General features: G+C 38.8%; 1 protein-coding gene across 3 annotated transcripts; it reads left to right on the top strand.

Annotated features, from left to right (window-relative positions):
• Positions 1–3,614: 3,614 nt before the first annotated feature.
• LOC306862072 (cytoplasmic polyadenylation element-binding protein 4-like) lies at positions 3,615–27,308 on the top strand. 3 transcript variants are annotated; one of them, XM_079404677.1, is made up of 11 exons: positions 3,661–4,050; positions 4,676–5,839; positions 15,551–15,641; positions 18,795–18,845; positions 22,108–22,131; positions 23,694–23,864; positions 23,997–24,086; positions 24,776–24,894; positions 25,107–25,221; positions 25,692–25,873; positions 26,351–27,308. In XM_079404677.1, the coding sequence occupies exons 2-11, from the start codon at positions 4,730–4,732 to the stop codon at positions 26,576–26,578; spliced, it is 2,181 nt and encodes a 726-aa protein (XP_079260803.1). In that variant the 5' UTR covers positions 3,661–4,050; positions 4,676–4,729; the 3' UTR covers positions 26,579–27,308. The 3 variants fall into 3 exon arrangements, with proteins under 3 accessions (XP_079260804.1, XP_079260803.1, XP_079260805.1); XM_079404678.1 differs by lacking the exon at positions 22,108–22,131 and having other exon boundaries at positions 3,615–4,050; XM_079404679.1 differs by lacking the exons at positions 18,795–18,845; positions 22,108–22,131.
• Positions 27,309–27,837: the final 529 nt, after the last annotated feature.

The following is a 27,837-nucleotide window of genomic DNA, read 5'->3' as shown; positions in this document are numbered from 1 at the left end:
CTTTTTGAGTCATAAAAGCCTCAGTCCCATTCATTGTAATTGCACTGAAAAGTATGACAATTTAGAATTTTCTCTTTGGTGTTCCAGAAGTCCTACAGGTTTGGATGGCAAGCTGGGATGTCTGAGGCAAGTTAACATCATAATCATATGACAATGCCTAAATGCAAACTGCCACTCAATGCAGACATTATGTTTCTTTCTTATACATATGCACACACCCATAGGCATACATATGCTGAGCTGATTGTCTATAATTTATTCCTCTCAGGACCCAGAGGACTAATGAAATCGCAAATGCCTCTCTGACGTGAACAGCCGCCTAGCCGCATTCCTTCAGCAGGGCTGATGTGCTACTGACTGCTTGGTCCCTTCAGCTTAATTAGGATTTTATCCCTCAGGGATCCCAGCAAGAACAAACAGACGGCGAGCAATACGCACAAGCTTTGGCCCAATGCAAAGAACGCCACAGCAGACTGATAAATCGTGTAACATTTGCATGCTGAACTCTTATAGACATTATATAATGTCTAAACTACATCCAGGTGTGGGTGATTGAATGAAATGACTATACAAAATGACTGTACAAATTGCTTGAGTATGTGAATGTCAAGCGCTCTATGCAGTGCAGCCATTTTGGCTCAGCCTTCCTGATGGTTTAAATGCAGTCAGATCATTCCTGTTATGCAGTGCCTTTTGAGCTCTTTAATGTAAGAAAAAACAGAACAGAACAGAACATACTTGTGTTGTAATGATAACTATAAATGATAACTTGGTTGTTTATACAATGAAATTAATAAATAAAAAAATACATAAAAGATCATTTATTTTAAACTAAATGTACAAATTTTTGATTTTATATAACATTTTCATTAACTATATTTTCATTTATTTATTTATTTTAAAAGTGAGACAATCCATAAAACATCATCTGAATCTCCAACCCTATGCTAATACTTTCCCACCAAAATATGTCACTTCCAGGAATTGATTAATTCATCCCTTTTTTAACGTTTTATTACAAAATAATAATACAATGAAAAGTGATATTGAGAGGATATAAAAATATATAAATTGATGATTTCTTAAAAATATATTTTTTCTTTTAAATATTAAAATTTTTTACTTATTTTTAAGAAATTAAAATGTATAATACAGTATAGGAAAAGGCAAATTATTTTTTTTTTTTAAATAATTAAAAATTCATCTCAATGTTTACTAAATTGAGATATTTGTAAAAAAAAAAAAAAAAAAAAACATTGTAGGAAATTGTAATAAGGTCCATCTTGTGAGTTTAATATTCTATCCATATATTAAGACATATGTTGGGACTGTGAAAATATACTGCGAACCCAGAATGATCCAGTTGCTTGCTGCTGTGACTGAGAATACGATCCCTGTTGCGTGTTCAGTTTACATCGCTTTGTTTAGGCCTGTGTACACTAGCTAAATATTTCATGGCACACAAAATAAGCAGTATTACACAATACAAAGCATCTTCATTACAACGTCACTCTCTTCTCTTGAGGAAAGTATTGTGCCATAATTATGCCTCAGGTAGGGGTGATTAATTTTTCAATGGATTCAATGTTTTATTCATACTCTTGCTGGCTCTTTGGCGAATGAATCCGGAGACTGAACCAGGGTCGCGTCTGCAGTGGCTCAGTCTTTACAGCGAGACACAAGTGCACATCTGCTTGTTCAAATGCACCAACCTCATTCAAATTGCCTTAATGCATGTAAATGTGCTTGACTGACTTTTGCATGGAGGTTATTTGAGCTCTGCTGCAAAGGTGTGTTTCCACTGAAGCCAGTCTGACTGGTTTTGTCTCTGCTTTTTAATCCCTTTACCAACATGGTGGCATCTTCATTCTACATTAAGTGTAGATGTCAAACAGGCTGCCTGTTTCAATAAACTATACTGAACATCCGAGACATCTGTGCTGGAGAGGAAATCTGAGAGTAAGGGGTTAGGTATACACCGGTAAAGATAATAACCAATTTCACCGGGGTTACTATTACACTTTTCAAATTAATGTTAGATGAGTGGTTAATAAAGGAGTTTAACAAAGAGAGTCGTCTACTGGTATTTAATTAGATGCCAATCAGAGAACTTTGGTTGCTGTGTGACCCAGGTAAATATGCGGTCTCTGGAAGAAATTGTCCAGAGATATGCGTCTTTTATTTATAAAATGAGACTGTTAGAATATGCAAATGCTATAAATAGATTTAGAGTCTGTGATGCAGTGACTGACGTCATTTTGTAGGCCAACTCTAAATTCAGCATCACCCTGGTTCCCAAACGGATTTTTCCATCGGTTTTTGGATTATTGCAGAAAATAAGATCTGTAACCAACAAAAGTTTATGATTCAGGTTTTGTTTAGCACGCCAATCTTCACAAATGAACACAACTTGCATGAGTTCTGAAACTTGTCAGATGTAAAAAGCTAAACAGCAGCTATAAACGAACTAGATGAATATAAATGAAGCAGATGAGTTTACCTGTTCAACGTGATGACTTTTATTGTCCCTGACAAGCTTCCATTTAGCCACATGTTAACGATTGCCATTTTCAAGACAAGTAAAAGCAATCACCACTATTACTATATTCTCTGGATAATTCAGTCTGATTGGTCAAATATTTTAGTATAATGACTGATTTCCTTTCTTGTCTACTCCATTGTCTCTTTCTTTGAACATAATACAATAATTTCAGTTCATACAGCAATCTTTTAGCATTTTTGTATTTGTAGTCGTGTTATAATAATATATAAAGCATGCTGTCTCGTACCTAAGATGTCATCCACAGAAGCTGATTTCTGAAATCTGGCTTCATTGTTGGTAGACCTAGTGCTATGAGAAGTCCAAATGATGATGGTGGAGGAGCTCCATTATGGAGTGAAAACAGCAGCAGGCCTTAATTAGACCTCTGTCTAAGGGCACAGCTGTCATATTCAGAGCCACTCTCCTCTCTGCTCTCTGGCCCATTCGTTTGCAGGAACACTGGTAATGAGATTGATCCGGGTCGCTTAAAACAGGGAAGAAGGGCGCAAGCAGGTGTCATCGCAACTGAAAAAAAGCCAGTCCCTGCTGATTCCAATTCCTTCCAGCATCTTAAAGGACACACATTTGCACATGCCGCAGTATTTTGTCACCAGGGGACAGGAGAAATCTCAGGGAAATTGCAGGAGGGTATATACATTTAAACATGTTGCATAGCATTTTGTGGTGCTGCATATATATATCCCACTGAGACCTCCATTTTCAACATTAATTGTGCGTGTATAAAATAACATATCTACATATATTATAAATGCAATAAATAATTTAATAATTTAAGTGTCCCAATTTACCTGAATTTACAGGATAGATAGATCTTGTTGACCTTACAGGGAGGAGATTTCAAGACGTAAAGGGGTAAAGGCGGTACCTCGTTACTCAAATGACCTTAAAGGGCAGACACATATTTATGAATCGCTTCCAAATTAGGAAAAAGTGGGCGGGGATTCCGTGCGCTCTGACCAATTAAAGCCCGTGTCTTCCACCAGCGTGGGAGGAACAGACGCCTTGTGAGGTTCCCGTGGGCGTGGTCTGACGCAGCGGAGGCGGAGCTTTAGCCGGAAGTGTGTGTGGACTGGGTCTCCTTGTCATTTGGCTTCAGTAGATTGTGCCGTGGAGAGAAGAAGGACAGCAGCGGCAGCGCAGCGAAGGGAGCAGCAGTGCGCTGGTGAAAAAAAAAAGACAGAGAAACGAAAATTTAACAATGAAAAGGACGCATGAACGCTTTGCAGTTCACCAGTAACTAAACTAGTCTTTTTATATTGAAGTCAATGACGTAGAATCGTCTAAGCAAGTGATTTAAAGCGAGACAGGGCTGTGTCATTGAGAAGGCAGGACACGTCAAGACGAGGAAGGGGAAAAAAATAGACACTCCTGTCAGATTAAAGATCCCCTCTTCACAGTATCAGATCACCGGTTTATTCGAGCGTTAGTTTGCGTTGTGATAATATCTGCAACGAGTCCTTCAGTCATCGCTCGGATCAGCCACTAAGGTGAAAAGTACATTTATTCATTGATTTTTGTGAACGTATTTATCATAAATCCCTAATATTAGATGTGTATTGTGCGTTTATATGTGTTAAATCGTGCAGTATTGTGAGTATTGTAGTGCGAGAGCAGAAGACGTCATCATTTTTCAGCTCGAGCATTCGTTGAAAAGGAAAGGAATACTGACGATTATTATTATTTTTTCCCTCAGTTGATATTTAAAATATAACAACAGCAGTACTTTGTCGAGTAAGCTATCTTACTGTATTATTTCTGCGTCAGAAAAACACGACCGAGTCGGCCTTTCGGTTGATATGGAGCCTTTTAGCAGTTCCTGTTGAATAAGCCGGTAGCCTGTTAGCTGCTAGCTGAAGAGACGTCACGAATCTATAATCAGAGCCTGACAGACCTTTATAACTTGTGTTATAGTCAGCATGGTGTAATACTTGACAGCACAAACCTGTCATATACATGTGATGTTGATCACATTCATCTGTCCTGTCAGTATTTGTGACGTCTGATGGCGTAGTGCCACATAGTCTCTCACCAAAGGGTTTCCAGTATGTCATGAATTATGTTGTGCAACTGCGTCATGGAGTATTTTAACCATGGATATGCGTTCTTTTTCAGGGCTTAGGAAGCAAGAATAACTGTGTCGGAGCCAGGTTGAACTGGAGAACATAAATGGGGGATTACGGGTTTGGAGTCTTAGTGCAGAACAACACTGGCAACAAGTCTGCTTTCCCAGTACGAATCCACCCTCACCTGCAAGCGCCACACCACCACCAGAATGCGACCGCCAGCCCCGCCGCTTTCATAAACAGTACCCCAGCCGGAAATGGCGGCAGCAGCAGCGCTTCGACCTGGCTTTTCCCGGCGGCCGGCGCTCACAGCAACATGCAAGATGATATTCTGGGCCCCGAGAAGCCCAAAGCCCAGCAGCAGGAGCTGCAAGAGAACCAAGAGAAGCAGCAGCAGCTCTCCCCCGGACACCAGGAGAGCACCATCATCTCCGAGCTGGAAAAGGCTCGTGCCGAAGAGAGTAAAGTGGAGAGCGGGTCGTCCGATGGGACCAACGGCAAGGAGAAGCTGCGTTTGGAGTCCCCTGTGCTGACGCCCTTTGACTATCAGGAGCCCTCGGGACTGGGCACAGCTGCCCAGTCCAGCACCACCTCCTCCCTGACCAGCTTCAACAACTGGTCGGCTGCTATCCCCGCCACCCCCTCCACCATCATCAACGAGGACATTGGCTTCTTCAACCCGGCCGCCTCGGCCAACAACGGCCCCCTGCTGTTCCAGAATTTCTCCCACCACGTCAGCCCAGGCTTCGGGGGCAACTTCTCCCCTCAGATCGGTCCCATCTCCCAGCACCACCCACCTCACCCCCACTTCCAGCACCCTCATAGCCAGCACCAGCAGCATCGCCGTTCTCCGGCCAGCCCCCATCCGCCGCCGTTCCCCCACCGCAGCGCCCCCTTCGGCCAGCTGCCGCATCTCTCCAACAACCTGAGCAAGCCTCCCTCACCCTGGGGCAGCTACCAGAGCCCCTCGCCCTCTCCTTCTTCCACTTCGTGGAGCCCAGGTGGGGGTTACGGCGGCTGGGGTGGCTCCCAGGGCCGCGAGTACCGCCGTGGCTTGAATGGCGGCATGACGCCTCTCAACTCCATCTCACCACTGAAGAAGACCTTCCCCAACAACCACATGCCCCAGCAGAAGTACTCCCGCACCAGCCCCGGATTCAACCCGAAGTCCTGGATGGATGACAGCAGGAGTGAGAACATCTTCCCTTTCCAGGTGTGTATATTATATTGGTACAATGATCTGCCTCAAAAATAGTTAACAAAAACCAATGAATGACCAATGTTGGCCTGGCCGATAGAGGCCCGTTCATACCAAGGACGATAATTATAACTATAAAGTGTTAAAGGTGTAATTCACCACTTAGCAAGATGGGCTTTTAATAAAACTTGATCATCTATGTAGTAGAAAGATAAAAAGGAGTGTGGTGTTGTCTTTTGCCAAAAAGGTAAGAGAACTTCAACACCTACATTGCACTGTGCTTGATCCAACTGTGAGTGAGGATAAAAAAATGCATGTGCATAATATGTAGTTCGCACAAAATCCCTGGAGCTGTGTAATAATTGGGGAAGTCTTGGTGTAGGCAACATGGAGAAAGACTACATATTGTTCATTTATACTAATTTCAGTGAAACTTTGTGTGCGGAAAGAGGCCATGAGCAAACTCTATATGGGGAATCTTTTGCCCTTGTGCGAAACTTCACATTTATGCAGCTTCTTCCTATTGGAATGACTGGATTCCGCACGCCAAATTTCACAGAGAAATTGTGAATGTGACCACACCTTTACGAGAACATGGAAGTCCAACTGTAACAATAATAAGGAACAATGTATTTGAAATCACTTTAAGAATGATTTTTTCCAGCTAATGAATGAAAAAATAATTTACAGCCAATCAGACGCCACCCAACTTTAAAGAGCTTGAGCATTTAAAGCAGCAGGCAACAATAACAACAGCGCTTATAATAAACAGCGTGCTATCGACCGTTGATGTGGATGCTAATATAATCATTCTTGGTATGTTTATAGTTATCGTTCTTGGTGTTAACAGGCTTTAGGTGTTTCAGAATCTACTCAAAGCTTTATCAAAGGCTATTTTTAATCTTTGTTAAAGAACATTAATTATATGGTTAAGAAAATGGTTAGAATAATAGTTTAATCTAATTTAAAGAAAACGTTAAACCTATCAGTTTATATACAGCTACAGTATATAATGCATATAACTAGATAAAGTGAAGTGACATTCAGCCAAGTATGGTGACCCATACTCGGAATTCGTGCTCTGCATTTAACCCATCCAACGTGCACACACACAGCAGTGAACACACACACACACAGCAGTGAACACACACACACCGTGAACACACACCCGGAGCAGTGGGCAGCCATGCTGCAGCGCCCGGGGAGCAGTTGGGGGTTCGGTGCCTTGCTCAAGGTCACCTCAGTCGTGGTATTGAGGGTGGAGAGAGCGCTGGACATTCACTCCCCCCACCTACAATTCCTGCTGGCCCGAGACTCGAACCCGCAACCTTTGGATTACAAGTCCGACTCTCAAACCATTAGGCCACGACTTCCCCCATAATGCACTTGCTCCCCCCCCAGCCCCCGCCCCGCTCTTTAAATAGAAAGGTGCTGTATGTCTCTGTGCACTCCCATTGGGAGTCGCCCAAATGTGTCGCTGCTCATTTTCGTTTAAGCTCACCCCAACTTGGTTTCTCATGTCGTCAACAGTATCTTTTGGTTTATGTCATCAGAATCTGGCGGTTTATATTGAAATTAATGATTCCCGGTTACTTTGATGCTGCAGTCGCTGTCAGTGCGAACCCTGTAACATGTGGATCATTGTTTTGTACATTTGCACAGCTTTAATTTTCCTGTTTCTGCTCTCTCATGGCACATTGTGACAAATTCTGATTGAGTTGGGCCCAAAGCAACATGTGCCAGAGGCTTGGATGACTAACTTTGCCCTGCCTGCTTTGTTTTCCAAACAGCTCTGTGGGATTTTAAGAGCTGACAGTTGCCTACCATGACGCTGTCTGGGATGGTTTGATGCTAATCTTACAAAGCGAATAATTGTAATATAGACATTGTCTTTTTGACCCATTTGATTACATTTACGTAACCCATTACATTAATCATAGAAGCACAGGTTTTAAAATGTCGGCCAACCTGTTTTATTTCTGGTAGTATATTTTTGGCCTTGTCATACTTAACTGGAGCTAGATTAGATAGATTAATGGAATCTTTAGATCTGTTAAAGTGGTATACAATACATAAATATAAAAAACAGTTAAATTAATTTACACTACAGCAGCATGACATAGTCATAAGTGTTTATAAGCTATACTAGAACTGCTCCTGTTTGTTTAGAGTGTGTGTCTGTGTACATGTGATGGAGGGGTGGAGTGATGATGGTGAAAAGATAGGGCATAGAGTCCTAGATACTTCGGCAGTATATTAGTGTTTTTTTTTTCCTTGATTTAAAAAAACGTGTTGTACTTAACTTACCAGTAAGGTATTAAAGGAACACTCCACTTTTTTTTTTTTTTTTAGAAATAGGCTAATTTTTCAACTCCCCAAGAGTGAAACAGTTGAGTTTTACCGTTTTCGAATCCGTTTAGCCGATCTCCGGGTCTGGCAGTAGCATAGCTTAGCATAGATCATTGAATTGGATTAGACCCATTAGCATCTCGCTCAAAAAATGACTAGAGTTTCAATAATTTTCCTATTTAAAGTCTTCTGTAGTTACATCGTGTACTAAGACTGATGGAAAATGAAAAGTTGCGATTTTCTAGGCTGATATGGCTAGGATCTATACTCTCATTCCGGCGTAATAATCAAGGAAATTTGCTGCCGTACTGTGGGTGCAGCAGGCGCAGTGATATTACGCAGCGCCTGAAAGTAGTCCCCAGCTAGGTAACTAGTTATGATATAGTTGGGGACTGCTTTCAGGCGCTGCGTAATATCACTGCGCCTGCTGCACACACGGTACGGTATTCGGTATTATTACGCCAGAACGAGAGTATAGTTCCTAGCCATATAAGCCTAGAAAATCGCAACTTTTCATTATCCGTCGGTCTTAGTGCACGATGTAACTACAGAAGACTCAAGCTTTAAATAGGAAAATTATCGAAACTCTTTAGTCATTTTTGATGACCAAATGCTAATGGTCTAATCCGATTCAATGATCTATGCTAAGCTAAAAGTGTTACCGCCAGACACGGAGATCAGCTGAATGGATTCAAAAACGGTAAAACTCAACTGTTTATCTCTAGGGGAGTTGTAAAATGAGCCTATTTCCAAAAAATGTGGAGTGTTCCTTTAAGCCATGCTATATTGTGAATGTAACATAATTGAATTAAGGACACAATTTAGTGATATTTTTTTTCAAAAACATTATTTTATCAAGCAAATTGAGTGTAATATAGAATAAAAATATACAGTAGACCCTGTCAGAGCTCCTGTTCACCTCTCTTTGTGTCGCTCCTGTCCATTAAAGCCGAATTTATTAATAAAAAAAAAAAAAATGAAGATAAATTTGCTTTCCAAAAAGGTGCTATGGGTCACTGTAAAAAAAATAAAAGAATAAAAAAACAGTATAACACTATAGTGATAATAACAATACTATAATATGCTGGTAATTGTTCAATGACAGATTTCCTTCCCATATACGGTAAAAAACTCAATCTAACAAGACATGTTTAGTAACCTACTGTTAACTGTACAGACTTTGGAAGAATTTAATAGTAACAATATACCAGTTAATGATATATATATTTTTTTTTTTTTTACTGTAAATTGAAGTTCAGTCTGTGAAACCTAAAATAATGCTACTGTAAATTATACAGCACAAGCTGTGGGAACTACAGCTGCCTTTTTTTACGGTAAATTTTGTGGATAAATGCTTTGGTGAACGGATGTTGTATCATCATTGCTGTCACTGTTGTCACTATATTATAGATTTTACACTGGGACAGGAACTGTGCTTTTTGTGTTTGAGGTATAAAGAAAACCAAAAGCAAGATTTTTTTATGGTTTTATTAAATTTTTGAAGGTGCTGTAAACTCAATCTTTAATATCTTCATAATATAATAATGTGGGATTTTGCACATGATGTAACTTGCCTTGTTTTATTATAAATAATAATAATAATTTAATTCCAACAAATTTAGCATCAGTAGAGAAACTGCATTCATTGTCTGCCATATTTTTTTACGGACACACCCCAACTCAGAAACTTAAAATAATCCTGTTAACTCATAAACACAATCTTTCTGACATGACTTGAACGCACCATTGCCTCTCAAGGTTTTGTCGCAATACAATTACATTGCTATTGTCCTCCTTTTTGTTTTTTAGAAGAATCAAATATTTGTTGGTACTTGCTGTAATTTAATTGCTTTAAATGTAGCGTAATAGGAAGCAGTTTGAGATCTGTGGGCCATCAGCACTCATTTGTGTCAGTGTATCTCCCTTTCAGCTTGATTCCAGTGAACAGGTGCTTCCCAGATCCTCTTATCAAGCCGTTTGCTCACAGAGGTCATCATCTGGTTTAGGAACTTGGGTCAGCCTGCAGTTTTGTGATCTATATGTGTTCTGTTATTTTGTAAAACCAACAAAATAAAGGTATTTGATAGCGCTTGGAACCTGTGGCTTCCACCGCTGAGAACAGGCAGCTCTTATTCGCAGCTATTTGCTCCAGCTGGTTGAATACGTGATGTGATTCCCAGCACTGCATAATGTCGCTGGAAGTTTCCACAGGCTCTGTGTACTCTCAGCCAAGAATATCTGATGTTTGGTGTGAAAGCAAGGGCTGTCTCCGGAGGGGGGCCAGGACGCACACATATATATATATATATATATATATATATATATATATATATATATATATATATATATATATATATATACACACACACATTGACAGACTCCCACATGAACAGGCGCTGCCGAGATGTGTAATTAAGCAGTTGCTTTTGAGAGAAAATGAGAAATGGGACACACAATTCATGATGAAGATGGTTCTCATGACAAGGTTAGATGATTGAAGACACTGTAAAAAAAAAAAAAAACGGCTGTTCGGAAGTGTCTTTTTTTTTTTTTACCCAATTGGGCTGTTATATGCCCAAGGCTCAATTAGTGATCAAGCTGACACGGGGACGATTTAAAGCTGTTTGTTTTATTTTCAAGGCCAGCTTATGTTTGGCTATTGTCACAGGGCGCAGGTGCCCACGGCAAATAGTCATCTGTTGCTCAGCTTTATCGTAAAGAACAGAGGGTTAGCCGAGGATTTGACTGCGTAGTTGCCTAATATGACACACTTTACATTTTTCATTTTGCACCGCATGCAACTCATTCTCACTCTTTTTTTCTTTTTTTTTTCTCGTTGATGGCTTTCTAGATTTGTTCTGTAATATTATATGCACACTTTTATGGAGTATGATGTGTTTTTAGTTATGCTCTCGGTCAGCCAGGTCTTTTGCTTTGTAAATTCTAGCCATCATCTTAACTCTCTATAATCTTCTTTAAAATCTCCTATGATTGCGTGGGCTTCAGGCTGCCTCAGAACAATCATCCACCCCACAGTGCATTAAACTTCCTCTATTCTTGGGGATCTTTGTGGTTTGGTACAAAGAAAAATGGTTTTTGGTGTTAGACTCTAGAATATGAAAATGGTAATTCTCTCATCATTTAGAGGCTGTTCACCCACAATGTGTTTTTGCATTTCACTGTGTTGCTTTTCCTTTGTTTTTCTATGTAAAGTTGTGCAGCATGGATGCCTTTGACCATTGAGTTCGAACTTGGCATCTTTTGCAGAAGAGATGATTTTACAAAAGGAGATGTTTTGCAGTATGTGCAAGATGCTCTTTTCCATACAATAAAACTAAATAGGGATAGACACTATAAATCTAAGTACTGTAACAGAAAATCGATAAATGCATTTTGTGATATATTCCCTGGCCGCTGTATGTGACCAGCATGACATTTATTTTTTGCAGTCAAATGGGTTTTGAAACACAGCTGAGAAAATGACCACATTGTCATAGATTAATTATCCTTTGTTATGGACATTTTTAAATATAAGCATAAATTGGCATATGCTATTGGCATACATTGGCATATTTGATCAGTCAGATAGTAGTAATACATATGCTTGTGTTGAAATAGGTTACATTACATATATTAAAACCTATTTTTCGGTACAAATAGGCTTGCTAAATCCTTTGTTCTTTAGGTTGCTGTCTTAAGGGTTTGTATTACCCTACAATTTTGAGATCTGAGGTTGTATTTTTTTTCCCTTTGCAATGGCACAGTGCTGTAATATTACCGCAGTAATGCGAAAAGAAATTCACTCTAGCTGCCTTCTTTCCATTTGCTTATTGCATTTTATAGTGGACTCAGTTTCAAATAGATACGCTTATCTCAGGTATCTTGATTCAGTGATGTCTGGAGATAGACCCTTCAATGTCCTTCAGTTGGAAACCATGTACCTTTTCAATGTTATTTTGTCATATTGATAGTTCTCCAATGTGAAAGGGTCTACGACAGAGGCATGACCATGACAGCCATGGTTATGTTATGCCATCTATCTGAACGAGAGCTCTTTCTACACTTTAATTACTTTATCAGCAGAGTCAGTTGCGCTCCCCTGTGGAAAGTTTCCATACCCCCTGCCTCCCCAACCGTGTGGAAAGGCCAGATTAATAGGCTTTAGAGTGATTTGATGTGGAAGGCTTTGAAATACCTTGTGCTGCGACAAAAAAACACCATGTCAAGCCTCTGCCTCCCATTCTCCCCCTGTCCCCCTTTTCATTAGTTTAGCCATGACATTTTGGATTAATGTCGTTCCTGAAAAATGCCACACTTAATCACTCACATCAGGGTGTTCCATCAAGGTCCCTTTCTGAAAAGCTCACAGCAGACTTTTTCCATATCGCTTGAACTATGATGACCTGGAAACATGTCCCTGGTGGGTAAAGGCCTTTGAGTCGGCAAGCCCTGTACACAGTCTAATTATAGTTAAACCCGAAATAGCTCTCGCATGAAGGAGGGGCAAATGCTCATTAACACTTTTTTAATAAGACGTGGTGTATAGAATGCAGCTCGTTCGGCATTTGTCAATGATGGCTTCAGTTCCTTATGGAGTTGGTTCTTCATCAAAGGGCTCTCAGCGGAGTGCACTGTGCAGTAATTCTGAAGCCGGCCTTTGGCCTGCTCTAGGGTTCTGAATCAGTGAGCCAGCCCTGTGCTGTGGCATAAGTCCCCTGCATGAGCACACGGCCTCTCTAAGCTGAGGGGGATGAGTGGTGCTCTGAAGATCCCAGCAGATGCCAGATCGTGACTGAGCACGAGCAGATTGTACCGTTAATCACGGCACCTTCCAGTTCAGATGGAAGCTGCGTTATGTTGGAGCTCAGGTTAGTTATTTATATAAATAGCCAGATGGACCCGGTTGCATCATGTATGTAGCAGTGAGCAAGTTGCTTCTCTAACTGTGTGGCTGTGTTATTCCTTAGGAGGCCTTTTGATTAAAATATTTAAAAAGGTGGCATATTTGGTGTTAATGCCAACAACGGTAGTTTTGAAAAAAGAGTTAGGATTAATTTAAAGGCTTACTCCACCTCAAAATGAAAATTTTGTCATTAATCACTTACCCCCATGTCGTCGGAACATAATTTAAGATAGGCCTATTTTAGATGAAAACCGGGAGGCTTGTGACTGTCCCGTTGACTGCCAAGTAATTACACTATCAAGGCCCAGAAAAGCATGAAAAGCATCGTCAGGATAGTCCATCTGCCATCAGTGGTTCAATCTGAATTTTATGATGTGATGAGAATACTTTTTGTACGCGAAGAAAATAAAAATAACCACTTTTTTCCAACAATTCGTCTCCTTTCTGTCTCTCCGCATCACTGTAGCCCCATTTTGGAGATCATCCACTGAACTCAAACTGTGTAGACTCCTCTGTATCAGCCACAACACAAGGATACGTATTCTACGTGTATTTACGCTTTGATTTGAACGAAAATAGAGCATCCTTGTGTGAAAAAAAAAAAAAAAAAAAGAGATTTTTATTTTCTTTGCATGCAAAAAGTATTCTCATCGTATCATTAAATTCAGATTGAACCACTGATGGCAGATGGACTATCCTGACGATGCTTTTCATACTTTTCTGTGCCTTGACAGTGTAATTACTTGGCAGTCAACAGGACAGTCACAAGCCTCCCAGTTTTCATCTAAAATATCTTAAATTGTGTTCCAAAGACGAACAAAGCTTTTACAGGTTTGGAATGACATGGGGGTAAGTGATTAATGACAAAATTTTCACTCTTTAATAAATGAATGGGGATAAAATTCACACACAATTCTGGCATGCAATGCATAACATAACATATCACAACACAGACAACACATAACACAATACATATGTTACAAGGGCTGCTGTACTGGACATGGATCGTTTTTCCATGTAAACGTGTACTAGATAGATGCATTTGACTGTTGTGCACTAAGAGCATTCTGAAAACTCAAGATAAAAGAAAAAAAAGTTAGTTTCGACCGTGATGTTTTTCCATTCCAGTGCCCTGCGTCTCACATGCTGTGTGAACACTTCTCATTAAAAGTGATAGTTCACCCAAAAGTATGTCTGTTATCATTTACTTGCACTTAAGTCATTCGAAACCTGAATGACACAGATGTTTTAAACTGTTTTTGGACCCAAATGAACTGTGATTGAAAGGACAAAATATTTTGCAAAATGTTCTTCAAGATATCTTTTGTATTTCACAGAAGAACGCAAGTCACACAGATTTAAAACTTCTTTGTTTTGTAGTGAACTATCCCTGTATTGGAGCAGACGTTTGAAGGTAACTCTATTGCCCCCTTAAGTGCTGAGGTTTGTTATCATCATGGTAACGCAAGAGCACACCTCAAGTATGCACAATAGGATTGCACTCTTGTAATGCTTTGGCCAAACATTTGCGTCTTTGTTGACGTACTTGCATAGAATGTCTTTCTGACCTTCAAAAAACAGGAAGACCTAGATTCTGCTATTGTTTGCTTTTGGTGGACAATAGAACGAAGAGTCTTGAACCTGAGATGTATGTTTATTAATACAAGTCTCAGTTTTGAGATCAGATGACCTCTGGTCCAGTTCAAACACACGATTGTGCTCAATCATCAGGTAAAGGGGAATATCCTAATCCATTTAAGGTATGAACACTCTTTATCATTTATCAGCCTTATTCGTCCCAACAGTTATGGTTTGCAGTCTTTTAATAATTTTTTTTTCTCCCCCAAATAATCCTAGATTATCTGGTACATCATGACATTAGTATTGCCAAAGCTATGATTTTTTTTTCCCAGGGATCACACAGACTGAAAGTCCCTTTGGCTAATGGCAAATGCATGTCTGCAAATTGTTTAATTATTTGTATCTGGGTAAAAACATTGTTCAAGCTGTGTTTTTCAGGTTCTGTATGAGCCATTTAAAAAAGTCTTGTGCATGGTTTGAGTTTGTTTTGTTGGTCATTGGTACCTCTGGATTTATATTGTTAGGTTACGTCATTGTCAAGTTAAATCTGCATTGCAAGTGTAAGCCGTTGTGCTTTCTCTGTCAGTTTTTCAATCTTTGTGTTCATAAATCATGTCAAACATTAGACTTGTCACATTAGATATTAGCCACATGATCGAGAGGTCAAGTCAGTAGCGAGCACCAAATTGGATTTATATTTTGGTCTAGAGACTCTTTTGAGCCTTTCATTTGTGACTTCCTTTCAACAGGATATAGTTTTTGAGAGGAACAAAAGCTCAACAGCTTGAACTCTATTGTAGATGAAAGGGATACTCCCGCAGAGCCGAGGGATATGAGAAATGCCATCATAGTTGTTTTTTCTTGATACTCATCCTCCTTTTCTCCTCTCACAGGATCGTCCCCGTTCATTCGATGGCTTCAACATGCATTCTCTGGAGAACTCTTTGATTGACATCATGAGGGCTGAGCAAGACACTCTGAAAGGTAAGATAAGAGTCCACGAAATGAGATTGTGTGTCAAAGTACCATATTGATGGCCAAAAACCTTTGTCCTTCAGCAGTTAGATTCATGCGGCTGCTCACGTGCATTAAGTTGCGTTGCTCTCTCTGTAATCAAATGAAAGCTGTACCTGGCTTGTACTCCAGCAAGGGGTCATCCACACAGAACATGCTTTTTCATTCTACTGCACTGCTTTTCAATTGGTGTTTTATGTAAACATGTGCTAAACGATCACGTTCGACCGTTGCGGTTGGTTTCGTGTTTGTAGTGCTCAAGTTATAGTTAATCTTAAAAAAAAAAAAAAAAGGCTAGAGACCCTTTTTTTTTTAATTTCACATTTTTGAATGCAGTAATATGTTCTGTGGAAATGGCTCCTAATAGTACCATCATGAGTTTGCTGATTTGATGTAGCTCCTGTTCTGTGTCCGGTGTCCCATTTTCGTGAAAGTTGGTTGGTTATTGCATCACTTTTATATTCCTCTTTTGAGGCAGCTGACAACTGATCGCAAGGCATAGTCCTGGAGGCCTCACCTTTGATAGCAGTTGTAAATGCATACATATGACAATTAATGAGCCCATGACGTTATTCCAAGCGTTTATTAGAGCATGTTCTGGAGCAGACAGTAGATTTAATCTTTTTTTTATGGTCACTGCTGCTGGCTACGGCCGCCTGTTATTTCCCAATTGAGCAGAACAGAATTATATTGAAAAAAAAAAGGTAAACGGACATTAAAACATTCTCTTTGCAGTCTTTTTACTTTGCACTATCCAGTTGCATTTTGCACCCTTTTCCTGTGTACTTCTGTAGATTTCTTTAACATCAGATGTGGTGTTACATTTTTGGTGTGAGAGTGAGCAGCTGTAAAAAGCTGCCCATTAGCGCTGAATCATTGCACACCCACGTACGCGTATGCACACACACACACACACACACAAACAGAGCAAGAAGAGAGATAAAGCTCTGTGTTGACCTACAAATAGCTGTGTCTGTGCAGCAGAGCCTAACCAGAGCTCCTTCCACAGCACTAAGCTACACTAGTCTTTACAAACACGTCAGCCTGGTTTTGTGAGATTGTTGACTTTCATTATGTGAACTCTCAAATTTGTAATCTGTGGCTCAAATCAATACGTTTCAGTGGAAACTCTTCCATTTTGTTTGCTTATTTATTTTTTTGTCATAAGTGTGATTCTGGACCTCAAAACCAGTCTTGCGTAGCACGGGTATATTTCTGGCAATAACCAAAAATACATTGTATGGGTCAAAATTATAGATTTTTTTTAATGCCAAAAATCATTAAGATATTACGTAAAGATCATGTTCCATGAGGATATTTTGTAAATTTCCCGCTGTAAATATATCAAAACTTAATTTTTGACTAGTAATATGTATTGCTTCATTTGGACAACTTTAAAGGTGATTTTCTCAAAATTTTGATTCTTTTTTTTTGCACCCTAAGATCTCACATTTTCAACTAGTTGTATCTCAGACAAATATTGTTACTATCCTAACAAACCATACATCAACTATATATTCAGATGACATATAAATCTCAATTTTGAATTTTTTTTTTTTGTGTTTTGTGGTCCAGGGTCACATATGTTAATAAGTATTATTACCTGCAATAAGGTAATCACTGCCATAGTCAACATGCAATCAAAATTGACCCTAATTCATTAGTGCATGGTAGTATACATGGTAGTTTTTTTTAGTATACATTTCATGTGTATTTTTAACTGCACGTTGTCATATGAACGGCAGTCAGCGCTGATTTAAGTTTCACAAACCTTGAAACTTGAAATTTTGAGCACTGATTGTTCAGTAGGTGAGTCAGATGTTGAACTGCTTGATGGTTTCTGTGTGTTCATTCATTGAACACAGTCTGACAGACTGATTTAAATCAGTAACTCGTGAGTTTGTGGGTGCTTTCGAATTGAATTTTTGTGTATCGGATTGTACTGTTCTCGCTGTATCTTTGTTTTTGCATACAGCCCACAAGGATGACTCGGTTCACTTGTTTTCTTGCTATTCTTGCTCGTACATTTTCTTTTCTCTCATCACATTTATTTCAGGCTGTAAGCTTACAACTTTGATAAAATATAATTTTGTTCTCCATAGCTCTGCAGATTCATGCACTTCATCTTTACTTTAAACGGAAGCATTTGATGTCACATGGTACACTTTCATGTTTTAGATTTCCACACATTTGGACCGTGATTAATGCAACCCCAAAATGGTTGGATGGTTTCTTGGAATCAAAGCTGCTCACCCCCATATACATAATAACCAAATTAGAACAACCCTCAGGGTCAGCTTCTCTCTAGCAGAGCATAATTTGACCACCAGAACCAGAAGGGTGACCCAGCAGACACCACCCCAGTGTGGCAGAGATGACCAAACAAGAGACGGGGAAGAGAAGTAGTCCAGTGTACAAGTTGCTTTGAATAGCTTCCAGCATTGTCCTTTGCCTGTAAAAGAGCTCTCTGTTCTTGCTAAAGCAACAAAATGGTGTGCTGGCCCTGGCCACCAGGCTGCTCTCAGAGTGAACAGTTGAAGGAGGGGGCTGCCAGAGCCATGTTAACACCACATAAAGAAACAATCCATACCAGCTGTGCTGGTTGTACTTGATGTTTCCTCTCATTCTTCTACTAGAAGCTGTTTTACACCCAAAAACCTATAGACCCAATTTCTGATGACGCACAACTGTGAACACATGCAAGTCTTGATGTCCATGAACAAATGACTCTTGAGAGTTTGTGATTTGAATCTGACTCCCTCCATCAGTTCACAGTTGACACCCTCACTGAAGCACGTGGCATTTTCAAAATGATCCGAGAACTGTGATGTAGACTATAGAATTATGAGACATACATCAGTCTATTCACTGACTAGTTGTCTATGTGAGTTGAGACATGCAAAATTTGAGGGATACATTTATGACCTTTTTTGTCTCTTGAGTGATTTAACTGTAATTTGTCTACTAGAAAACTTAACATATAGCATACATTCAAGTGGCTGCATAATCGTTGAAACTGGAGACCTGTTACTCTACTGTGTATTAATACAAATCACGTGTGGATACATATGTGCTGTATGTCATTCCAACTATCCAGCTGATTTATACCCTCCTCTCTCGAAGGTCGCCTCGGATTCACCCATACAGGAGGAGACAGCCCCTTGCCCATAAATGGTACGCACATGCATTTTATTGGTTTAATGTTCTGGTGGCTGGACAGGCCCAAGCTGTGTGTTGAAATAATCAGCAAGATGAACTTTGGGGCGAATTGTCTCACTGGTTCCTTTTAGCTGTAACATTCTCTTTGAATGCATTTGAAACATGGGATAATGCAAATATATATAAATGTATACAAATTAGACAAATATAGGATGTAGTTAAATGTAGAGAATGTAGTTATATCATAATATAGGTGTGCATGATCTTGTACTGTTGTGCAAAAAAAAAAAATCCTCTTTTTAGGATGGAATGAACATGGTTTATGAGGATATGTACAAAACCCACAGCTTCTGAGTCAGATGGTGATGAAAGTAAAACTGGCCCTGTTTTCATAGCTTGTTTTAAATCGTTCAGAGGTTTGAGAAGAAAGAACAGTTTCACTTACTCATAGGGCTAGCTAAATATATATATAATATATATATATATAATATTTTCTGAATGAGATGAAATTGTAGCTGCATAGCCATTGATTGAATTGATTGAAAGTTTATTTCGAACATGTAAATAAATAGTCAAAATAAAACAATAGCCCCACACATATGTAGCCTACGCAACCCAGGCAACGATTAGTTCTGTGAAACAAAGCAAAACCAATGTCGCGAGCGGCGCGACAAAATAATATAGAAGTCATTATAATCATGCTGTCTACACTGGATGCTGCGCGGCGCGACAAATCTCCCACAGAAAACTGCTGCCGCGTTCTGTTTATGAAGTGCTGACACAAATTTCAAAGGATTTTCAACGGCCGCTTTATCGCGTCCAGTGTAGGCAGACATTAGCTGTTACTCACCTATCGAGAAGAACCAAAGCAATCTCGGAGTCCGATCGCAGGCTTTCCGCTCCTTGAGTTCTCTCCAGCACTGGAAAGCTGATCCGATATTAACACGGGTCCTACTTCTTGCCTTATTGTTCCGCAGACATTTTCCTCTCTTGTTTTTTATCCATCTCTATCTTTCTGTCGCTTGGCTGTTCACTGATTGCTCTCTCCTAGGGCAGTCGCGATTTGTCGATTCGTCGCGACTAGTCGATTATTAAAAATCGTCGACTTCATTTTGCTCGCGTCGACTAACCGGCAACATACCGGAAGTGGCGCATTTCACGGACGAGAATCCATAAAACACATTATTGTACTATTTTCCAAGGCTGCATGATATATTAAACCCATTTAAAAATCATAATTAAGCATAATTGTGAACTCACAAACGCTACGATTTAATTAAATAATTGTATGCGATGCAGTTCACATAGTATATATCCGTTCACAGTAGCTCCACAGAAACTATCATTTACATGTGGAGCGTCTCATACTCATCTCTGCATGTTGTTGTGAGTTTGGGTTTATTATAATGTTCATCTGGGAACGCAATGCGCGCCATTTCATCAGATTTGTAAGGTAAATCATTTATAAATCTACACAAACACAGGAGAATACATCGAGATTTCAAAATAAAAGCTCAAACCCTCACTCTGAGTTTACACGGTTTGATGTCCACATATTCATTTAATTACAGTGACTATAGCATTTCTATCCTAAAGAAATGGTCAAATATTAAAGATTAAGTGTATGTTTGATTTGGTGCTTGGTCAATATTAAACAGTAATGTGTAAAAATAATCGTCAGGCCGTCGGCGCCCCTGCAGGCCTTTGTTGTTATGCGTAATCTACATTAACTCTATTGTTTATAATACATTATGTATTTGAACAGTTTTGTTCAATAAAACCATATGATTTCTTGCTTTTGATACTTTATTTGAACTAATTATTATTGCATCATTGCTATTATATATGCACTTTAAGTAATTTTAAAGGCTATTGTTCACTTAAATCCATTTTTATTACCACAAAAAAAATATTATAATTATAGGGCCCTATGAAATCCGTTTTATTTCCAAATTCATTTTTTTTTTTTTTTTTTTTTAATTAATCAAAAAGCCTGTCTAATTAATTGAGTTTTACAGTTTTATCTTTACCAAATTCTGTTTTCCATTATTTTCTGGATTCCATTTGAATCGTTCCATTAAATATTTATAATAAAAAGCATATCCAATTAATTCATTTTATATATATAAAAAAGTGTTTTTTCAGAAATACTGCAGATTTACATTTTTCACCTAAATAAATTCTGGTAAATAATATTTCTGCTAAATACTCTTTTAAAAAGTGTTTTTTGATTATAATTTTATTATTATTAGACTAGAGCGTGTGGATATGTTGTCATTCTTACACTATAATACTGAACTTTCAGTGATTTGGACTTTGAGATGGACACTTGCTTCTTGCACTCTGTTGCACTTCACTTTTGCTTCAAAAAAGGATTTCATAGAAATTTAGATTTCATTTGGTTTAATAAAATATTTTTAAGTAAAATTGTTGTTGTTTTTTTGCGGGAAATTAGTCGTTTAGATTAATCGATTAATCAAAAAATTAGTCGTTAGATTAATCGAAATAAAAATAGTCGTTAGTGACAGCCCTACTCTCTCCTCCACATCATGAGTCGACACGCTCCTTACTGCTGGCTACAAGTTTTTGGTACTCGGCCCCGACTCCGTTTTCTAAAGCGTTTTTGAAAAATTATATACCCCTCCTTTAAATATTATCTTCTTTTTTCATGCACCAATATAACATGTATTTTAATAAACAGCAGTATTTATCTTCAATATGTTTTTACAAAAACATAAAATACCACACAGAGATTTGATTTAAATGAAACCGATAGCTTGAATGGTTTCACTTGATGTTTAGATCAGAAATGCTATCACACATGCTAATACTCACTTTCTATCATTATAGTAGTGAAAAATATTTATTTTGAAAATATAGTTGAGATGTGGTGAGTAGACTGTTGATAATTGGCAAGGGTTGTTAGTGAATGTGCTCAGAATTCAGACCCGTTTGGACAGGTAGGTTGAATCAAACATGAGTGTCCTTAAAAATACATTCCACCAGTCTTCTATGAGTCACTGAGCCAAGAAAATCTAGGCCGTTTAGTTGCACAGATTAGTTTGAGTCTCGTTAACAGTGTTTAAGCACTTGTCCAACAAATCCAGGTAATTGTGTTAACTGTACTTTTTGAAAGATTTAGATTATAATCATACAGCTCTGAAATGGTACATACTTTTCAACATATTTTTAAAGTGTAAAATTACTTTAGTCAGAGAATTCACATTTTCATTGGGGATGTGTTACTTTACTTGTGATCATCTTATTTTACACGCAGCAAGGAATTATGGGAGGCGACGAGGTAAAGACAACTTTTAACAAATCCAAATGAGAAAAATAAAAGACTGTCAAACTATCATAATTATGGGTGGAATAATCCAGCATCTGCATGACATGTTTTGGGGCATTGTTAATTGTTTGCATGCATACGTGCAGCCTTCATTTCCATTTGTGTATCGATTATGTGCCTCTTTCCAGCTGTACTTCAGAGATTTTTATTTTATTTTATAATTTTTTTTGGTGAAGAGTAAATTTGATTGCAGCTTTTCTGTGGTCAGGGCAACCGTACACACACACACACACATCCAGGCCACAGTTGTGGCTAACTCCCTTACATAAAGTCTTGTAAAGCAGCTCAGGCCTGTGTTCTGTCACGTCAGGAGGAAATTTGCTGGAGTGGCTTGAGCCAGAGGACTAATACTACATCCTCCAGCCCTCGCCCTATGCTATTACTGCAGCTTTAGTGCAGAGCTACATGATCATGTGCTGGATGTTAACACTTACATTAAGAGATATTTTACAAAATATTCTCTTAGATAACCTAATTGTAGAAATGAGATTTATAGGCACAATGCAAAGCAGAGATCCCCGTTAAGATCTGCAACACAGCTTAATGCTTAAGTATAAAATTGGCCCGTGAACATACCATCCTACTTTCACACAGATATTTTAAAAATGGTAAAGTAGTTTTTAGTTTAGGAAACTAGATGTTCAAAATTAACTAATATAATATGGCAATTTAGCCTGAAATTTTAATCTAATGTAAATTTTTGTATTTAACAATGGGGTATGAAGTACTGTTAAATAAAGTACTGTTCAAAAGTTTGGCTTCAATAAGATTTATTCATTTTTTTTTTAAATAAAAGAGATTAATCCTTTTATTTAGCAAGGATGCCTCAAATTGATATAAAGACATTCATAATATTTATATTTCAATCAAATGCTGTTCTTTTGAGCATTCAATTTATAGAATCCTGAACAACATCACATTGTTCACAAAAATATTAAGTAGCATAACTCTTTTCAGCATTGAATAGTAATTTTGAGCACAAAATCATGACGTTAGAATGAGTTCTGAAAGATCATGTGACACTGTAGACTGGAGGTAGTCACCACAGACATTACATTAAATGTACATAAAAAAAGAAGTTACCTTAAATTATAATTCTATTTCACATTACTGTTTTACTGTATTTTTGATCAAATGCATGCAGACTTGGTGAGCACGAGATTTTTATTTTTTATATATTTTTTAAATCTTACCAAGCCTAAACATTTGAACGGTAGTGTAATTATCCATGCTTTAACACAACTCTCTGTGTAGAATATGAAAATAACCTATTTCATCATTGGGCCAAAACTGTGGGCTATAATTTGTTTGATTACAGGACAACAGTAGCCATAATTCAGAAATCCCTATGCTTTCGAAATTGCACAACCAAGATGATGCTATTGTCTGTCTTAGTATTTCTTGGGCTCAGAATAATCCATCAGTGTACTTCATTTTACTCTGTGGTGCAGGAATATAGTTTCAACGCCAAGAAAGGCACATATAATAACTCCTGCCTTCTTCCATTTCCTCAGGACACTCATCCCTGTTCCCGATGGAAGATGGCTTCCCAGACGAGGAGAGAGGCGATCAGAGCCTGCCTGGCCTGGGTTCCCCCCACTGCTTCCCTCACCAGAACGGAGAGAGGGTGGAGCGCTATTCTCGCAAAGTCTTTGTGGGTGGCCTCCCCCCTGACATAGACGAAGGTATTGCACAGTTTAGGGTGACCTCTACGCCGCTGCTTATAAAAACAAAAACAGGTTTCAAGGTTCATTCTTGGCTTTGGAACTGTGTCCACGATAGCCACTAGCTCTTATCTGCAATATTATCTTTCCTAGATGAGATAACTGCTAGTTTTCGCCGTTTTGGGCACCTGTTTGTGGACTGGCCTCACAAAGCAGAGAGCAAGTCATACTTCCCCCCGAAAGGTGAGCTAAGAGTATTAGTTGACCATTTTAAAGGCCATTTTAAACCATAATTTTCATAGTTTACACATTCCAATATTTTAGTTGTGGCTGGCTTGATCACCGTGAGAGTGCTTGAGTACTGAATTAAAGGGATAGTTCACCCGAAAATGACAATTCTGTGATGAAAATGAAACTAGTGACAAACCCATAAGACTTTTGTTCATCTTGGAAGTGAAGGAGACCTGAGAGATTTTTCTCTGCATTGGAAGTCTGTTCCACTTTAAAAAGTAATCCATACGAATCGAGCTGAAGAGACACCATCACTTTATATCTGTTATGCTCGACCAGTAAATCAATTTTATATGTGAATAAAAGCCTAAATTTAATTTGTTTGGCATATAAAAAAACGATCTGTCTCTTCACTTGAATTGAACTGCTCAGTTCATATGGATTACTTTTGTGGTGTCTTTATGAACTTTTTGAAGCTTGACAGTTTTGGTGGAATGGACTTTCAATACGACAGAAATCTCTGAAGTTTCATTAAATGTATTTTTGGGTGAACTATCCCTTGGGGTAGGTGCTGTCGGTTATGTTAAAAGACAGGAGTTGTTTTGGTATTGTCTTTTTTTTTTTATAAAAAAATTTAATGTACCATTTAGTACTTTTGCCAGTCCTACTGCTTGCTAACTCTGAAATAAATTTTTCCAAAGGTTACGCTTTCCTCTTGTTTCAAGATGAGAGCTCTGTTCAAGCCCTTATCGATGCCTGCATCGAGGAGGATGGAAAACTCTACTTATGCGTTTCCAGCCCCACCATTAAAGACAAACCTGTAAGGATCAATTACACTACTGCACCTCAGTTTTTATAGTGGATTTTCTTTCTTTTTTGTCTTTAACAGCTGCGTTTTCAAATCAAGCATTATTTGTCCTTGTTTATTCTGTGAAGACCTGCTATTTGCAGCAGATTTGAACTCTGAAAAAACTAGCTATCTGTTGTGGATTATTTATTCATTTATTTTGTTGACGTGTGGTTTTGTAACAGGTCCAGATTCGCCCATGGAATCTTAATGATAGTGATTTTGTGATGGATGGATCACAGCCCCTGGACCCGAGAAAGACCATATTTGTGGGTGGGGTGCCACGTCCGCTTCGTGCAGGTACGAGTATTTTTTTTAGTGACTGGGTGAGATTAAATACTTAATTATTTCAAAACTGTTTTAGAGTAGCTAGGGTTATTTTGTGCCAGAACAAGTCAATCCAGCTGCACTGGAATTCTATCTACTAAGAGCTATCTTAGTTGCTCCCCTACCATCTTCCTTGCTAGCAAAAATATTTTTATTGTACCTTTAGTAGTTATTAGGAGACCAAAAACTAACTTTGTTGTGACATATTTAAGAAGTACTGCTCTTTAAGTAACTTTGTTAATATGTTGTTTGTATGGCTACTTGATCAGAAGGGTGGCAAAACTGTAACTTGTTAATAGTTTGTAGCTTGACTAACTATTTTCACAGTAGCTTTTCAAAAATGTATCGGGAGTTGCCATTTTATCATGAAAGAGGTAGAAAGAATTATGCAGTCTGGTGTGTTTCTAAACTTTTAAGCATTAAATATATTGTCTTTCTGACAGTGGAGCTGGCGATGATCATGGACAGGCTGTATGGTGGCGTGTGCTACGCAGGCATCGACACAGACCCAGAGCTGAAGTACCCCAAGGGAGCAGGGCGGGTCGCCTTCTCTAATCAGCAGAGCTACATTGCTGCTATCAGTGCTCGTTTTGTACAACTGCAGCATGGAGAAATCGATAAACGGGTCAGTGCTGACTTCCACAAAAAATACACATGCACACTCCCCTTCCATGAAATGGCATTGATCCAGCAAGCCTCAAAAACACAAAAAAAAAGCAGAGTTTTGGACTATGCTCTAACCCTAGTTCTGACATTGCAACATGTTTTTGGCTGATGAACAAATGAATGTTTTGCATAGTTACAATTTAAATGAGTTTCTTTAATGCAGGACTTATTAAGAAACAAGAAAGATAGGTTTTTGGAGGTCAAAGTATTCAGGTTGTGGTTCTCAATAGTAAAATCCCATGAGCTCACTAAAAGAAAGACATTTTATTTGCCTTTAATATTTAAAAATATTACGATATTTGCTATTTTACTTTTTTACTGTTTTACGAATAATAGGAATTACTGAGAACTTGAATAGAAACTGTCCGTACTTACGAAAATACTGTCACAGTGCAAAAACACACGTGTAACAGTCTGCTGATATTTCTCGATCCAGGTGGAAGTGAAGCCATACGTCCTGGATGACCAGCTGTGCGATGAATGTCAGGGGACTCGCTGCGGAGGCAAGTTCGCTCCTTTCTTCTGCGCTAACGTGACCTGTCTCCAGTATTACTGTGAATACTGCTGGGCGGCCATCCACTCACGTGCCGGCCGGGAGTTCCACAAGCCTCTGGTCAAGGAAGGTGGCGACAGACCTCGTCACATCTCCTTCCGCTGGAACTAAAGCTGGTAGGCCAGGAGAAGACAGAGCGAAAGAGAGGAGGGGGAGAGTAGCCTAGGAGGAGTCGCAAAATCATCATCTAAATAAATGCACTTTTCTGTTGCTGGTTCCTTTTTAGTTTAATTTAAAACAGACAGACAAAAAAATATGATTTTAATTTGTCATATAATATATTAAAAAAATGGATGTGTATCCAAAAAAAGATTCAGGAAGAAAAAGAAAATGTCTAATCCATCTCTCTATTTTTTTATAACTCCATTATATTTCATTTTCACGTGCACAGAGATGTGAATATATTGAGTATTAGTATAATTTGTCAGTAAGTATCTGCATGACTTTAGAATTGGCTTTTTGTTAACATTGCGATTGGAAGTATTACGTCCTATTTTAATTGAATCGGAAAGGCGAAGGAGCAAACGTGAAAAGAAAAGGTGCGGGAAGAGTGCACTTATTTCTTTGCTACCCAGAATGCAGATGTGTGGTCTAAGATCTCAGTTGTTAACCAAAGCTTGGGATTTGAGAACAGAAGTGAATTCTCTCGACGCTCTGTTTCTTTTTCTTTTCTTTTCTTTTTCTTTGTATACTTTGTAATTTAAGACCATGCTAATCTTTAATGTTTCTTGAAGACAACAACTGATTCCACAACAGCTGTCTGGATTTGATCTCCATTGTGACATGCAAGAAAACTAATACCTCAAGCTTAGCTGCTAGTTTAAGTCGAATATATATATTTAAAACAAAAAAAACACAAAAAAAAATCAAGCTGGTCTCACCGTTTCCCCCAGGACCACAGAAAAAGGAAATGACATCAGCAAACGGCACATTGAGAAAATCTGCTCTGTCACTTCCTGATTTGAATTCGAGATTCAGCATCCTAGTGGGGAATGTATGTTGTTAAAGTTGCAGTAGTCTGCCTGCAAGCTGGTTCAAATGCAAGGAACTTGATTTCGTTTCTGGTCCAGCTTAGCAAGAAGCAGCCGTCGTTCTCTCAGGCTGTTAGCGGCAAGCCTTCGTTTTCATTTTTAACTCGCAATATGTGTCTCCTAAGCCTTTCCCCAGCCCCCAGAAGCCTAAAACACCAAAAAGAGGTGTACGTACAAGCAGAACAGCAGTGAAAGCTACTTAGAAGGGAGGAAGAACGATCGAACAATGTACCTCCTGTCCTGCAGCAGCCGTGCCCGCTCAGCCTGAGTGTGAAGCATAACTGAAGGTAGTCCATGCATCTCTCCGCTCACTCGGCCCCTTCCCCCAGCGCTCACCTG

This window comes from Barbus barbus (genome assembly GCF_936440315.1).
Source record: "Barbus barbus genome assembly, chromosome: 43".
Taxonomy (NCBI): domain Eukaryota; kingdom Metazoa; phylum Chordata; class Actinopteri; order Cypriniformes; family Cyprinidae; genus Barbus; species Barbus barbus.
The sequence above is the reverse complement of the archived record's forward strand: the minus strand, read 5'-3'. Positions and strand labels throughout refer to the sequence as shown.